At 39.9% G+C, this 17610-nt stretch overlaps 1 protein-coding gene across 2 annotated transcripts in view; it reads right to left on the minus strand.

Moving 5' to 3' along the window:
* Window positions 1-17610, minus strand: part of Mcf2l2 (MCF.2 cell line derived transforming sequence-like 2) — a 245956-nt gene that overhangs the window by 203951 nt on the left and 24395 nt on the right. For both annotated transcript variants that reach the window (XM_046466888.2, XM_058586213.1), the window contains one exon: window positions 10715-10798. In XM_046466888.2, coding sequence (XP_046322844.1) covers window positions 10715-10798 — 84 coding nt within the window. The remainder of the gene's footprint in view (window positions 1-10714; window positions 10799-17610) is intronic.

The following is a 17610-nucleotide window of genomic DNA, read 5'->3' on the forward strand; positions in this document are numbered from 1 at the left end:
AGAAATTAACACTGAACTATTTCTTGGGGGGTGGTTCAGGAATTGAACCCAGGGTTACTTAGCCACTGAACCATATCCCCAGCCCTTTTTTTATATTTTACTTTGAGACAGAATCTTGCTGAGTTGCTTAGGGCCTCGATAAGTTGCTGAAGCTGGCTTTGAACTTGCAATCCTCTTGCCTCAGCCTCTCAAGCTGCTGGGATTATAGGTGTGCACCACCAGGCCTGGCAACACTGAACTATTTCAAGTAGGTCTCTCTTCCCCTTTGTGCTTGTTCATCAGCACCATAAGAATTCAACTTTGAATCCTTTGAAGATACTATATGTAGAAAAGGTAATATTGACGATGTAGAACAGGGAATAATGCCAACACAAATATATCACATTGCTCTTCATTTTTATAGTCAGTAAATATCAAAGGTAATATTGCTTGTTGGTTAACAGAATTCTAAAATCAGACAGCCTAGCTTAAATCCTACTTTGCCACTTAATTACTATATGATTTTGAACAAGACACATACATACATTGCTCTCTATGGATACTTGTTCCATGTATACACTTCCTATATACATCCCAAATATATTGCTCCTGTTATATGTATTTAGGAAGCTTTTGATATAGGTCCAAGTATTAAGTGTAAACACAAATGAAAAGTGCCTTAGCAGAGTGCTTATTACACATTAGTGCTCAATGAATGGTGACTTCTTGGAACTCTTATTATCATCATCATTATTAGTATAAGGAGGCAATAAGCATCCGTGCTTGAAGAACTTATAAATAAGGATATAAGACATCCCTATGAGAACAAAATTATAGAAATTGACATCTAATTCAGCAGTGCAGACCCTACCAGGTTAAACGAAATAGATTGTATTCCTGATTTCCTTGCAGCTACATGCGGCCACATGACCAGGTTCTAGCCTCATAGTTCCCAAATTGTGTGGCATGCACCTCGGAAACCATAATGAACTCACAGGAACACCGTGAATACAGAAGAGGGAAAGCCAGAGAAGCAGAGACCATGTTCTGCCAACACAATTCTAAGGAGAGTAGGGTGGAGCCCCCACCATGAGCATCCAAGCCACATGGCCAACCTCATTGATGGCACCCAGGTACCATCATCCAGCCCACTCTCCTGCAGTCTCTCTTGCCTGCGTAGAACCTTCTACTTATAATCTGACTTCCCAGGTAAATGTGTGTGAAGAGGAGTGTGCTGCCCGGCAAAGCATAAGTCAGCAGTGTGATTTTTCTACCTGAGTCTCTTGTAGGTGTTATGGATGTGGCTCTCAGAAACTAGTCACTAGGGATGGAGGTCACTTTGACATAACTGTCATCCAAGGAAGGCACCTTGACATCGTGTGAGATTTGTCTGGCATCCTTTTCCAGGAGGTACCTCTTCATTATTCCTATATGTTTATTTAAACCTCCCAAAGCAAAGCCTGGGATTACATGTTTGTAGAGGCTTCACAAAGACACTGAACTACCTCACTACATTGACAGAATAGGATGTCATCAGCTTTTACTTAACTATTCTTCCTATTGGCAGTTTCACAACTAAGGAAGTTTCAGAGGCATAAGAGTTTAAGAGCATTTGTATCTCTACTATGGCTAAATGTAGGTGCACTTTAATACTGCACTAAACCAAACAAAATAAAATATTTATTAGGATGTGATTCGATTATGCTATTTATTTTTTCTTTCTTTTCTTTTCTTTTTTTTACGTGCTGAGATAGAACCCAGGGCCTCACAAATACCAGGCAAGTGCTCTGCTACTGAGCTGCATCCATAGCTCTTTCATAGTTTCTAAACCTTTTATAGTTTGGCTGAAATAAAGCTTTTTCTACCTAAATGGTGAAAGGTAGGTGGAGTTTTCTTCTTCTGAACACCAGAGAAGCCCCTGATTAATTATGAACACCTACCTGCTGTTGAACACTCATTTGAAGAGGCTCTCGCACCCAGGAAACAAAATCAAGCCTACACAGAAGCCCTGACCACCAAACGAGGCATTTAGTGCCACCTTGCGAGAAAACGGGGTAATGCAAGGGGAGAAAAAGACTTCAGCACATGCCTGGGGATGGATGGCAATAGGGTACCACTGGCAAAGAAGATCTCTAAAGGAAGGAATTTTATGGATTTTTTTTTAAAGTGGCACATATACACGATGGAATTTTACTCAGCAATAAAAGAGAATAAAATCATGGCATTTTCAGGTAAATGGATGGCATTGGAGAAGATAATGCTAAGTGAAGTTAGCCAATCCCCAAAAAACAAATGCCGAATGTTTTCTCTGATATAAGGAGGCTGACTCAGTGGGGTATGGAGGGGGAGCATGGGAGGAATAGATGAATTCTAGATAGGGCAGAGGGGTGGGAGGGAAAGGGAGAGAGCAGGGGATTAGAAAAGATGGTGGAATGTGATAGACATCATTACCCAAAGTACACGTATGAAGACACGAATTGGTGTCAACATACTATATATACAACCAGAGATAAGAAAAATCGTGCTGTATAAGTGAAATAAAAATTGTAATGCATTCCGCTGTAATTTATTTAAAAAAACAATAAAAAAGAGAAAAAACAAAAAAATAAAATAAAAAAGGAAGGAATTTTATGGGCAATTTTGGAGCATGTTTTTTGTTTATTAAGATGAAATAAAGTCAGGATTTCAGGCTAATAATGAGCAAGAAATTTCCCTTCATCTTGGAACTTTACTATAAATCCATTGGATGGTCTGGAATATATGGAGCAAGATCAAAGAAATGGTTGGACAGCAAAAAAATAAGACCAGTCATCGTGTTCAGCCTCCCATAAGCCTTTTGAGACCTTTGAGGGGAGAAGAAAGATGAATATATCACATCATAGACTCTGAACTACCACAGAAAATCCTATCCAATGACAGAAACTTCAGATCTGGTTGCAGATCAGAATTCACCCTTAAGAGAAATACTATAGGATCAGCCGAGATTAAAATTCCAGAATTGACGTGGATGGGCTTTGGAATATTTAAATAATAATATTTAAAACATAAATTTTAATTTAGACTTCTGATTTTTTAGACTATGAAAATGTTGATGGAGGGATGTTCATTTTAATTTTGGGGTATACTACTGAATAAAGAGGTTCCCATTAAAAGCTTACATATTTTTTAAAAGCCTACATTTTAAAATCTATTTTGAAAATAGCTAAAATATCAAAAGACTTATTTTTAATTAATTTACAAGTTAATGCTTATTTTATTAATTTAAATGTATCTAATAGTAGTTAAAATGCATATTAACTAGAATGTTGCTTTTATTCATTCTCACCTTTCCTAAAATAATGTTTTTCAAACTCTGTGCATCTTTGACATCAATGTCTCTAGCATTACTAGAGGCCATTTCTTTTTAAAATGACTTACTTTATAAAATTCAGCTGCTTTAAGTACATTAATTCAATGTGTTATAATAAATTTACAGAGTTGTTCGACCATGACCATAATCCAATTTAGAACATTTCCATCTTACTCTAAAAGATCCCCGGTGACTATCTGCAGTCATGCTACCCCACTTCCCCTGAATTTACCTTGTTTCTGATTCACCGTTTCTGGCTATTTCATTCAAATGGAGTCATGATATGTGGCTTCCTGTAATCTGGCTTCTTTTATCTGGTGTGACATTTTTGAGACTCATCTGGGTTGTAGAATATATCAGTACTCCATTCCCCTGGCTGAATAATATCCTGCTTAAGGACATACCATACTCTCTAGCCACTCATCAGTCAGTGGACATTTGGGCTGCGTTCACTTTTGGGCATTAATGAATAATACTGTTTGGGGTTGGGGTTGTAACTCAGTGGTAAAGCACTTGCCTAGCACATGTGAGACGCTGGGTTCCATCATCAGCACTGCATAAAAATGAATAAAAATAAAATGTCCATAAAAGATAATAATAATGTCCATCTACAACTAATTTTTTTTTAAAATAATGCTGTTTTGAACAATCCTGTACCAGTCTTCGTGTAAATGTATCAGGGCTACTTTTTGATAAAATTTCTAAAGCATTTCCTCTTAATTTTTATTAAGGTGAAATGTATATTATGTAAGAACTGAGTAAATACTACACAGTCCTAGGAAGGACTTCTTATTTCTCACTTGTACATACATATCTGGGATCGCTATGTGTAACTACATCAATACCATCTTCTTAAAGTTTTCTTAGGGTTGTTTTGTCTTATTTTTGAAGTGCTGAGGATTGAACCCGGGCCTTGTGCATCCTAGGCAAGTGCTCTACCACTGTGCTATGTCCCCAGTCCAAGATTAATTTATCCTTAATGATATCTAACACCTGCATTTATATGATAATACCCCAGGATCAATTATTAAATCCATTTAGAAAAAGAAGAGGAGAGGGAGGAGGGGAGTGAAAAGGGTAGGAAGAGGACGAGAAAAAAAGGAAGGAAGGAAGGGAAGGAGGGAAGAAGGAAAGAAGAAAGGAAGGAAGGAGAAAATGATTATTCCAAAGTTCCATTCAAGGAAGACAATGAACTCCAAATTCTTTGGTAAAAATGGTAACCTAAATAAAGTAAATGTCACGCTTTCTAGTATGATTTTTAACTGTTCATTAAATGAAATGCAACTAGCTTGACTGCAGCAAACACTTGTAAGTGCTAGGGGCACTAGTGGTTCCTGAAAGGGCCTGAGTGGAGAGTCAGGAATGCTGGGACATTCCATAGGAGGGTGGTGAAGACCAAATACGGGACAGAGTTTGGCAGCTACTGTGATTGGCCTCCCCTGTACTTATTTTCCCTTTCTCATCCCCCAAGGAACAGGTTTCAGCTGAGGAAAATGACAGAACCATTCCCAGGGAGGTAGTTTGTATCATTTATTTATTTAGCAGTACTGGGGATTGAACCCAGGGCCTGGCATGTGCTAGGGAAGAGCTCTACCACCAAGCTACATCTCCAACTCTTTTTATTGTTGTTGTTCTTGTTTAATTTTTTGAGATAGGGTCTTGCTAAGTTCCCCAGGCTGGCCTTGAGCTTGTGATCCTCCTGATTCAGCCTCCTGAGTCACTGGGATTAGTGGAGTATCCATACCTGGCTTCTTGGGGGTGGGTGCACTTTGGAAATCCCAGAGCCTGGGATACTAAATGGCCCATTAAAAAACAAAGAATTGAGCCTGGCACAGTGGCTCATGCCTGTAATCCCAGTGGCTCTGGAGGCTGAGACAGGAGAATCGTGAGTTCAAAGCCATCCTCAGCAATGGCAAAGTGCTAAGCAACACAGTGAGCAACTCCTGTCTCTAAATAAAATAAAAAATTGGGCTGGGGATGTGGCTCAGTGTTTGAGTACCCCTGAGTTCAATCCCTGGTACCCAAAAGAAAACCCAAAGAATTGTCCACATACTTTTTGATTCCTAAATGTCTTACTAGATAGAGACTTAATAGAAGTGAAGACTCCACTTATAATGCTCTGAATGTAGACTCTGTTTTACATATAATCAAAAATAATTTTAAAATGGTTTTAATAAATACTGACTTTTCCAGGGATGCAATTACCCTATAAATTAAAGGAAGATAGTATTTGTTCAGAATTTAAATTTGACATTTGTTTATCTTTCAGAAAACTGCTAGAGTCACACCACTCTGCATGTCTACATGGTCTGATCACTCACACTACAACCAGAATTTGCAGCAGTCACATCTTCTTGGTTATCCAAGTACAGGAGTACTATTTCCTCATTACTTCTTTTGAAATACATATTGCTGAAATACATACTATTTTTCTATAATTACTTTCCTTTATTTCCTCTTTACATGGCAGTGGGGACTCCACAAACCTAAGAATACTTTATGCTTTGATTATTCATTATTTTCAAAGGATTAAAGCTACTATAAAGCCAGGTACACCTGTAATGCCAGCAACATGGGAGTCTGAAGCAGGAGGTTCACAATTCAAGGTCATACTCAGCAACTTGGTGAGGCCCTCAGCAACTTAGCAAGATCCTGCCTCAAAATTAAAAAAATAAAAAAGGGCTGATGTGGGAGCTGCCTATCCATGAGCTGAGCATCCCCTCTCAGCCTTGAGTAAGGGGGTGTTGGTCTGGCATCACACACCATGTGCTGTGCCAAGCAAGTGGCCTTCACCTTTGCTCAGTAAAGAAGTTTGCTTCAACTCTGGACTTGAGCATTACTCAATGGGATTGGGCAACCCCCTTGAAACCTTATCCCTGCGTTATTTGGTGTAGAATAGTCTATAGAAAATCCTTTGTTGTCTTTTCCCTATAAATAAAGGGACCCTGGGTGCACCCACTCTCTTGCCTTCCAGCATGGAAGAGGACTCTTGAAATCACAGAGCAGTCCCACCCTCTATCTGTAAAACTCGTTTCTGTATGTTGCATGATTTCTTGGCCGTTTTCTTAGTTTAATGTTGCAGCCAGCTCTTTTAAACCCCAGTTCATCTCGTCAGTGCTGGTCGTTGGTAAGGGGCTGAGGATATGGCTCAGCAGTAAAGCATATCTAGATTTTAGTCCCCAGTACCCCCCACCCCCACAAAAAACAAAACAACAACAACAAAAAAAAAAACCCAGAAACAACTATGAAGGGAAGGTTCAGGTACAACGATTCTAAGGGAGAAATAGCCATTAAAAGAAATATTAAAGAATAATTCCTCATAATTAAAAGAAAGACATTATGGCAGACACTGATAAATGGCTAATTTTTCACAGCCCCCCTTTCCCAAGCCATTATGGCAGTTAGAAGGCCAAGTTCTTGCCTTTTCAGATTCACCTGCATCTAGGAATGGCTATATAACATAAAGTTAGTCAAAAGCTTCTGGAAGAGTTCCTACTATCCTGACAAAAGGAACAAAGAAAGCAAGCATTGTTCCTTTTCATTCTTCCTCCTTTGGACACAGCATTGATATCTGAAGCAGCAACAGCCATTTGTGATTAAAATTTAACAAACAAGGAAACATTAAGAGAATCACAAAGATAATGGCCTTAATATCATTAAACCATGATCCAACACCAGGAATTTGTACCTCCAGATATCATATTATGCAGTTTATGTGGGCTAAGGTCTTTCATAGCCAGATATCATGCTGGGCACTTTCCTTTAATATAACCCATTTTACAAATGATAACCTACTAGTTGAATGTGAACCCAGAACAGTCTCAATCCAAAGTCTACAGTGTTTGTCCTATACTAACCTGCTTATGTTTCCTAGTAAAGCCCCAAACTTAGATATATCCCAAGTTCCCTGTGAACAGGAAGGGTGTCTGCCATGCATGAGCTGGATGGTGCCCAGAGCTGGGGTCCCTGATGGTTCTGACCTTAGAAGAAACCATGGTGAAGGAAAGGAAGGAGCCTCTGGATGGTGAGACCATCTGGCCACAAGTCTGGCCACAAGTCAGGCTTCCGGCAGTGAGTCTCTGCTCCCCTACCAGCCAAAACAAGAGCTGACTGGAGTCTCATGGAGAAAAAGGCTACATCCTCACTCCACAGCCTTCCTGGTTGATGGGACCTCTGGCTCTTTCCAGAGCTCAGTGAAACCTGGAAAATTCTGCAGCTGAAAAATATTCACTCTGCTTACCTGAACCAGGAAAAGGAAACTGCTGTGCCTGAGCAGAGGCTGCAGCCTTAGGGAGGCCACAGCCATGGAAAAGACCTAATCACAGAGATCTCTGCTTCCTGCCCACAGCGTCCTCCTTACTGACATTTTCTATCGATGCCAGGGTGAGAGGGATGGGTAGACTGAAGAGCTGGCCTCTGATTCCGAAGAGCTAACTCAGGGCTGGTAGTCTGAGGACCTGCCATCTTGCAAGTGCTTTCACAACAAATCCACGCTTCTCTCTCACCAGAGGGGCAAACTTGATGAACAAAAGAGACTCAGAAATGAAGGGTTACGTTTACCATGGTCAAGTGCCTTTCCTAAAGGAAAGGTGGCTCTTGTTCCAGTGTGTTTTCACAGTTCTGTTTTCACATTCAGGAGTGACAATTATCTTTATTCCTGACTTAACAGTGGCATTCTACACATATTCACTGTGACCATGATTTTGATTCCTTGTAAAAACTGTATCACATTGAAAACTAGCTTTGGTGACACAACCCCAGGATAAATATTTTATGGGAATTTCAAACGTGTCTAGATGCAGCCACAGCAATGTTTATAACAGCTCAATTCATAATAGTTAAGTCATGGAACCAACTTAGGTGCCCTTCAACAGATGAATAGATAAAGAAAATGTGACATATATACACAATGGAATATTACTCAGCTATAAATAAAAATGAAATTATGGCACTTGCTGGTAAACAGATGGAACTGGAGACTATCATGCAAACTGTAATAAGCCAAAGAACCACAGGCCAAATGTTCTTTCTGATATGTGGATGCTAACACACAGCAAGGGACAGGGGAGAAGAGAAGTTCATTGGATTAGACAAAGGGGAATGAAGGAAAGCGGGGGAAGGAATAGGAAAGATAGTAGCACGAATCGGACATAACTTTCCTATGTTCATATATGAGTACATGACCTGTGTAACTCCACTTTATGTACAACCACAAGAACGGGACTTTATACTCCATATATGAATGATATGTCAAAGTACATTCCATTGTCATGTATAACTAAAAAGAACAAATAAAATGAGTGGAGAAAAAGATGAACATTTATCTGGCAGTTACAGCACTATGTATTTGTCATGCATTGTGTCATTTAATCTTAAAATTTATAATGACCCCACTGTATAAATGAGGAAACTGAAACTTCAAAAAGTAAAGTGACACTGCTAGTTAGCAGTAGAATCCAAATCCTTATATAGAGCTATATGGTGTCTGTTTTTCTCACACTGCCTCTAAGAAATAAGAATGAAGGCCTGGGGCTGTAGCTCAGAGGGAGAGCGCTTGCTTCTCATGTGTGAGGCACTGGGTTTGATCCTCAGTACCACATAAAAATAAATGATTAAAATAAAGGTTATTGTGTCTCTCTACAACTAAAAGAAAATAAAAACAAAAAAGAAGAATTTAAAAAAATGCTTCAATAATACTCAAAAGGGATAAAAATGAACCATTAAATTATAAATTAATGGGCCTGGGGATGTGGCTCAAGCGGTAACGTGCTTGCCTGGCATGCGCAGGACGCTGGGTTAGATTCTCATGCACCACATAAAAATAAAATAAAGATGTTGTGTCCAAAATATGAAAAATAAATCTTAAAAAGAATTCTCTCTCTCTCTCTCTCTCTAAAAAAAAAAATTATAAATTAACCAGTCACTGGACTCCTGTCTTCGATGAGCCATGGTGTAATGATAAATGTCAGAATCATATATTGTGCCAACAGAGTTTCGGTCCAAGGCTATAGGAATCCACCCCAGATGCTCCCCACCATCCCTGCAGACCCTGATGCAGGTGGGCCCTGGGGCCTTCTATGTTGCAGGGTCACAGCTCCAGTTTCTAGGAACCCAGAAGACAGTCTCCATCTTGCCTTTTGTCTTGCACAGCCTGGACTCGCCACAGGAAGCTGAGAGATAGCACCTTCAGGGGGCTGGTTAGGTGCTTCCCAGGGCCATTGCTAGGTCCTAAGCTGGGCATTGAGGAGCAGTGAGTCCACTGACATCCCAGGGTAAATCAGAGGACTTAGATAATTTTGTACTGAGCACCTTTTATGTTTCATTCTCTGTTCTAAAGTCTGGCAATACAGAAACAAGAAAAATAAAGACCCTGCATTAATGGAGTTTTCACTTGAGGAAAGATCGGGAAATGTTCTGGATTGTATGCAATGTTCCGACCCAGGATGTAATGCTGGAATGGGAAGAAGTATCCCAATAAGTGAAATTACATTTCCTTCATATCAGTGGGCTGAGGACTTTGAAGCAGATTAAATATGATCTGAGAAAGGGAAAATAATGTGACTTCCTCATATTCCCAGTCATAGAGTAAGATTGATACCGACTGCACATTCTCTCCATGATGTAACTAAGATGGTTTTAGGTTTATTTTTTGTTTTTTCCAGAACAGGTGTAAAAGCTCAAGAGTGACTGGCCACCCTATTCCCCTGTGTGTCAGTCAAGGGCCTCATCTCACTATTGTAGACTTTCGAGTTTGGTTTTACTATAATTTATTTATAATAATTTGGTGTCACTCCTAGTTTCAGGAACTGAAGTGATGTCAACCTCAGCTAAATGAATGAAAAAGAATGTTCTCAAGTGACAACAACTTTCCCAGGGTTGTGGATGAGCTCAGGAAATTTCTAGTCTCTTCCTAGTACCATATCGTCTTTAATCCCAATTTAATGTTGTATGGAAATCTCCTTAGAAGAGCTGAGAATAAAAGACAAATGTCTCAGAGAACAAATAACCTCAACAGTGCTCATGAGTCCTTTCAGCAAGACTCCCCAGGTTGACTCCTGGGAGAACATCAATAGGACAATGGGAGAATTCACCCTGGTAGCTGATCCAGCAGTTATTTCTTTGTTCTTCTTCAAGATCTTTCCAACTCTGTTCTTTACAACCTCAAGGCATAAACTCCCTTAGGAAAGATCAAGATTGTCCCCAACAGTAAAGGCAACCTCCTCCACAAGCTCCTGGCTATGGCCAGCAGGATATCCTCACTCCATTCCAGTCCTGGCTGAGGCTTAGGGATGAGTGAGATAGGAGCCTAACATTCATCAAGGTTCCAGAGACTGGGCTCTTCCCATAGGAATCCCAACAAAACATTCAAATGAATTTGCCCCTTACCTGAAAGAATGGCAAATTGCCGGTGAAGCTGTTCTATTATGTCCACTGCCACCAAAGGCCTGACTTCCTGCTGCATAATTTCATCTGTACAAATGAAACACAAATCAGGTTAAACCCTTGCATATTACAAAGAGGAATTAAAACACACACACACACACACACAGGAAGATTCCATGACTGGGGAAACATGAGACTTATCAAGATATGGCTATGGGCACATTATTCTCTTGATCTGCAGGAGCGCAGGGCTGTATCCGGGTTTTGTGTGGTGGGAAGCTTATACACACAGGCATGGGACACATGCCTGGAGCCCCTCCCAAGGAGAGGGAAGTGTAGGAAAGGGCTGAAATTGAACAGTATCGCCTGCAGAGGGAGAAAGAGTTCAATGCCAAGGAAGCTCTAGCACTGAGATCCTGTGGCAGCTCTGAAGTGAGAATGAGATCCAGTAAAAAATGACTACCCCACAGACCTGCTTCCAGCAGAACAGGGGGATGCAGTCTTGAATAATCTCTTGGCCTTTGTCTGCAACATGCGACCGAAAATCCATGAAAACTACCATTTAAATGGATAGGAGGAAAAAGAAGCCCGTTTCCTAGATTGGCACTTCAGAACATGAAGTGCCTTGCAGAATACGAAGCTTTAGCAGAACTTGAGTTCTATTCTTACAAAAGGCATGAAATTATTTCTCTGTGAGATAAAAGGTCCCTTTTGGAGAATAGCAAATCTAGCTTCTTTGTATAGCCTTAGTCCTTATCCAAAGGTGTCATCTTTTTACCTTATCCTTCTTAGAAATTTAATAAGTATGTGTTGTCTGTTTTCCTATGCCTTCAGCTCAAGCAACGGATGTATCGATGTTGTCCTTTTCTTTCTTAGATTTAGTAGGGAAAAAACAATTCTTTACAGAAAGAAAAGGATTAAATATTTTCCCCTTATACTTTCTTGAAGGTCAGGGGCTCTATCTATGAAGTAAATAGTTATTTGTAATTTATCTGAAGCATCAGCAGCCTTAAATTCATCCATTCTGACTAAAGGTTTGAACAACAAATACTAACATACTTGTTAGGGCTATGTTCAAAATTACTAGATAAGAGGATTCAAGGACTTGTTACATATTATCATTTGGAGTACTGATAATCATTTAAAAGTAAAGACTTTGCCATACCAAAAAAAAAAAAATTCAAAATACTGAATGAGTATCACTTTACCATCAATGTAAAGTTGAAAAATCCTAAACCAAACTATTCTAAGTCAGGAACCATCTGTATATCCATTTGGTTGGGAAAAGGGAATTAGAGAGAAGGAGAAGAAGTAAGCCAAATCCCTTAGCCTGGGCTGGGGAGAGGAAGGCATTTTCATGTTCTCTCTACAAAGAGAACCCTATTATCCTGAGTTACATATTTTCCAGGGACTCTGGCTTTATCTATTTATTTATTTACTGTACTGGGAATTGAACCCAGGGGCACTTAACCACTGAGCCACATCCCCAGCCCTTTTTATTTATTTTTAAATTTTGAGACAGGGTGTCCCTAAGTTGCTTAGGGCCTCTGTAAGTTGCTGGGGCTGGCCTCCAACTTGCAGTCCTCCTGCCTCAGCCTCCTGAGCCACTGGGATTATAGGCATATACCGCCACATCTGGCTTTCCATGGACTCCTAAAGAATGAACTAGTTAATGTTTCTGTAGCAGTTAAACATCTGGGTAGATTAAGGTACAAACCACACAGCCTTGTGTGCTGATTCTATTTGGAAAGATTTCCTACTGATCCAGGAGGGAGTTTTGGAAGCATTATGATATTGACCAACCAGAAGGTGATATTTGGGAAGCTCCTCCTGGCACCTTGGTTCCTATTCTTAGCTTTGGTGTGAAGATTAAAAGAGTTGATTTTTGTGGAGATGTATACAGTAGGTACTCAGTAATTGCTAATTACATCTGTTACTCTGAACAGACAGGTCTTTCCCACATTTCTTTCAGAATTGTGTAGGGGTGGGCCCACTACTAGCTAAAACCCCAGGATCCTCCTCAATGAGTGAATTCCACCTTTTTTTTTTTTTCTGGAAGAAAGGAGTAAATCCAAACCAGAGCTCCTTCATCCCAATCCCCATTCCCTCCTCAATTTGCCAAAATTCAAAGAACTTCTGCATCACTATTAATTTGGGTGAGTGTAATAACAATGATATCACTGTTAATTTGGGTAGGTGTAGCTATTATAGCTACATTTTACAAAAAGGGGGACTTCCTCTGTTAGAAACACAAATGAAATGATGTCTGAGATTTGCTTTAAATACTCCAGTATTCTCCTCTGCCAAAAGTGTTCCTGGGGTGGGGGAAGGCAAAAAAAACAAGATTGACAAAATGTGCATATTTATTGAGGCTGGTTGAGTCCATGGGGGCTCGTTATACAATTCTCTTGCATATGTTTCAAATTTTCCATCATAAAATGTAAAATACTAATGGACAGTAACATAATTTCAGCAGAAACAGAAGTTATATGACTGAAGAGTTGCTTCAAATGTAATTTTCCAGGGTCCTAGGAAAGTGACATACTCAAAAATAGAGCTTGGTTGTCATTTTTTTCATACCTGAAGGAGCATATTTAAGAGATGATAAGCCCAGAGGAAAGCAAAAAATCATAAAGTGCAACTTATTATTCTTATACCTCTTATTTGAGATATCCATTAAATAAGCATCTTAAAGATATAAAATCTGAAATGATCACAGAAATGAGGGAAACAAATCATGCCCTTGCCCCATTTCATTTTCTAAATGAAGAAGTGGAGACCTAAAGAGATTCTCAACTTGCCTGTGGTAACTCAACAAATGAAGCATAGAGCCTGGGTCAGTCATGGGTGACCCAAATTGACCATACATAATGAAGTGCCTTGACCCTTTGCCTTCAGGTGCAGAGGCCCCTCTCCTCCCCACCCCTGAGAGGCTGACTAGTAGCCCTTAGCCTGGGAATCTAAGGTTCCCACAGATCTTCTCAACAGCCTCATGTGGCTATCTAATTTACAAGATTAAAAGTTATGATTTCTCTTTCTAAGAATAGAAATGAGCTGGTGCATCTCTGGCCCAGGTTTTGCTGATCATGCCTGGCCCCCAGTCTGGCAGTGATGTTATTTACTCTTGAAGTCTTCCTAATACAGAAGCCATGTGACCCAAGTTGGCCATCTGCAATAGATCAGGAGCTTTCTTAGACTTAGCGTCTGACTCAGAGGTGAGGACTGCCAATACACTCGACTTTAGTGATGCCTGAGATTTGTGGGCCTGCTGGAATAGAGGCATGCTCAGTACTGGCCTTTTAAGCAAGGCCCGTTGATGCTCTGTACCAACAGACACAAGGCCAACCCTGCTGTTGGCAGGACTTACCCTCCCATATAGGTGGAGTCAGGAGAAGTATCCAAGTTCCTTGGTCCTAAAGGAACTCCTCCAGCTGCAGTGGAAAAGTCCTGGCTTCAGATACAGACAGCCCCGAATACAAAGACCCTCTCTATCACCTTCTAGCAGGGCAACCAAGCCAAGAACTCTCTGAGTCTCGTTGTCCTCTCCTGGGAATGAATTTCCTTCTCTCAGAAAGAGCTGAACATAACCAAAGATGATCCACCAGGGTTGGGTGGCCTGCTTCACATCTACCCTGGCCTTCTGTCCAGCATGCAGGCTTCTTGCTTGTTTTTTGATACTTTTGATGTACATGGATTAGGGGAGAAACCTGTCTCTTTGTAAGCCACAGGAGACAAAAGGGAAGCGTTAACTCAGATTCAACCCAATTTTTATCCTGGGCAAAGTTACAAATATACTAGAAAAAAAATGCCTTTTTCTATCTTCAGTAAGTGTATAGAAGCATGACTATCTTTTACCCTACCTAAGATTTGAGAAGTACAGAAAGTATGAAAGGCCCTACACAGCCTCTGGCCTCCTAGATGACAATAATAGTCCAGCATGTTCCATGGGAATCCAGATGTAGGCAGCGAGCAGCAGGCCTGGGACACCCACTTCTCAATCTGAGATGGAAACATGAACTCTGAGCAGGACCTTTATTTACTAATGATGAAGCCACACTGCTCACAGTAGAGGGCAGGAAACCGGGCTGAGACTATCTAGGTGCTGAGTGCTGTGACTGGTAAGGAATGAAGGGCAGTGAGATCCTGAGCCTCCCACTCTTCATGTTCTCAAATTCTTGTCTCATTGTGATCTAAAAGACACAAGTATGGTGGTAGTGGTGTGTGTGTGTGTGTGGGTTAACTTTTTTTAACTTAAAAAAAGGACAATCTGGACCAGAGAAGAACAGTAGCCCCAGATGTGGCAGATCCAGTGACATCCAGTGCTTTGCCCAGAAAATCAGGTGGACAGATGCAACAGAAGGATCTGTCACTTAGGCCTCAACACCTGCACCTGTAGCAACTGCTAATCAGCAGTGGACCAGGATCTCCATTCCTAGATATTGTGTCACTCACAGTCCTCTGTTAATAGCACCAATACAGCACCAGCTGTGAGCCAGGCACTAACAACACACTTTACAGAATAATTGGTTTACTTACTTAAATAATGGCAGAAAGGGGATAAACCTAGCACTCAAATGAGCCCCTCCCACCAGCCCTGCCCTCCCATGCCCACTACATCACACCTGACTGCCCAGGAAACATCTGGGGACAAGAGGCTAAGAGAAACCAGCTGCTGGGCTGGTGCAAAGCCACTTGAGGGCACACTGCCTCTCACTTTTCCATCTTACTGATGGAGAAATACATTCCCTTTCCGGACTTTGTCCTGTGCTACGGTGATGCTAAACCTGACCCAGACCAACAACTTCAGTGTCACAGTCTTGTCCACTAATTAAGAATGAATAAAAGACATTTGAAAAGTAGACAGAAGAATTTTTGGAGGAGCTTTAAAGTTTTTAAGAATCAAGAACACTAAAACAATATCCAACTCCCTAGCAGTCGATTAATGGAATTTAAAAAAGCAATTGAATACAGGTTGAACATCCCTAATCTGAAAATACAAAATCCAAAACATTTTAAGGACTGACATGACACCACAAGTGAAAAGACCCACACCATGAAGCTTTGTTTCATGCACAAGATTATTTTTTAAAATTGTATGAAATTAACTTCAGGCTACATGTATAAGGTGCATATGAAAATAAATAAATTTCATGTTTCATCTTGGGTCCCATCCCTAAGACATGTCATTATGTGTATGAAAATCTTCTAAAATATGAAAAAATATGAAATCTGAGACACTTTCTAGTTCTAAGAATTTTAGATAAGGGATACTCAACCTTCATCTCATTTCTTTGTTTCCTTTCTCTTTTTCTATTTTTAGTACTGGGGGATTGAACCCTGAGCCTTACACATACCAGGCAAGCACTCTACCATTGAGCTACAATCCCAGCCCCTTTGTATCTTATTTCAACCATAAAATAATTGAGATTCTAACATACATTGCTGGATTTATGTTGGAAAACTAGTACTTCTGTATAACTCAGAAAATGAGGCCGGTAGTGTCCTTTCAGAAAATATTTTTATAATATTTTACCCTGTGATTATTGAACACTTATATGGTAGATTCTATATAAAACACTTCATATACATTTCTCCCTTCACCCTCAGAACATCTCTAAGGGTTATAATGAGCTACCTCTGAAAGGGTTTTTCCAAAGGCAAGCAGAGCCCAAACTTGAACCCAGCTTATTTTGAACACCAACATCTTAACCACTGCATATATATAGTCTTCAATATATAGTCATTTAAACCTTCATTGTCTTTTACCCATTAATTCTGTATCTTAAAAAATGTATTATAAGAACATAATAAAATAAAAACATTCTATGTAACAATATAGACTTGTAATATTATCTTTAATAGTGAAAAAATGGAAGCAATCATTTATACAGTTATGAAGTCCACATCTACAGAAAATTATTTAAGATACAATGCCAAGAACACTAAAATCATTGAAGCCAGGTTGAAGAAAAAAAGTATGTGGTATATTTGTACACGTGTGCCCAGGTATATGACAGTGTTGGAACCACATGTGGTTACTCCTCCTTAGTTTACAAGCAGAAAAAAATGTACTCTGATAATCTATATTTTTTGCACTAGTATATTTATTGAAGAATAATTTACATGCAGTAAAATGCACAAATCTTAAATGTACAGCTTGATGAATTTTGACAAATATATACAGTAATGTAACCTTATTGCAAATCATGATACAGAAAATTTTCATCCTCCCAGAAAGTTTCCTCGTGTCCCCTGCCCCAGGCCCTGCCCTATGGAGGGCTCCACACAGCACAATCTCCCTCCATAAACATTTGTATGGAAGACCACACAGGTGCTTCTGTCATGATCCAGAGCTCAGCGCTGGCAGGGGACACAGTAGTCCTGCATATCCACCCTCTTACACCGCTCAGGCCCAAGGAGGAACTCCACATCTCTTGGTCTATGTCCTCAAAAGAAAAGATGACTGCATCCAAATGTTATGAAGGTCTGTGGGCTGTGCCACCGCTGACATCATGGACACACACTGCTTCAAAGGACAGGGAGGATCTGAGCACCGGAAGTGCTTAGGTAAGAGAAAAGACAAAGTAATCAACTTGTGAAACACTTTCTCTCATGTGACATGAATGCTGTAGATTCTTGTACAATAAAGTATCATGTCCAGTATTACCAAGGATCAACGTTCTCACTTTTCTTTTTCTTCTAATTCATGATGCAAATATACACAAATTTTGAACTCATCAAATACAATTATCTTTTACTTAGATTACAGCCATTTTAGATCACTGTTCTCTACAGAGTTTAAATCATGTGAAAAATCTCAAATTATAACAGCATAGCAATTTTGCTGACATGAAGGCAAGAGAAAATATATTTTAGGAAGTAACTGCTAACCTTATGGG

This window comes from Marmota monax, unplaced genomic scaffold, assembly GCF_021218885.2.
Source record: "Marmota monax isolate L192 unplaced genomic scaffold, Marmota_monax_Labrador192_F-V1.1 WCK01_AAM20220418_F8-fsc00074, whole genome shotgun sequence".
NCBI lineage: Eukaryota > Metazoa > Chordata > Mammalia > Rodentia > Sciuridae > Marmota > Marmota monax.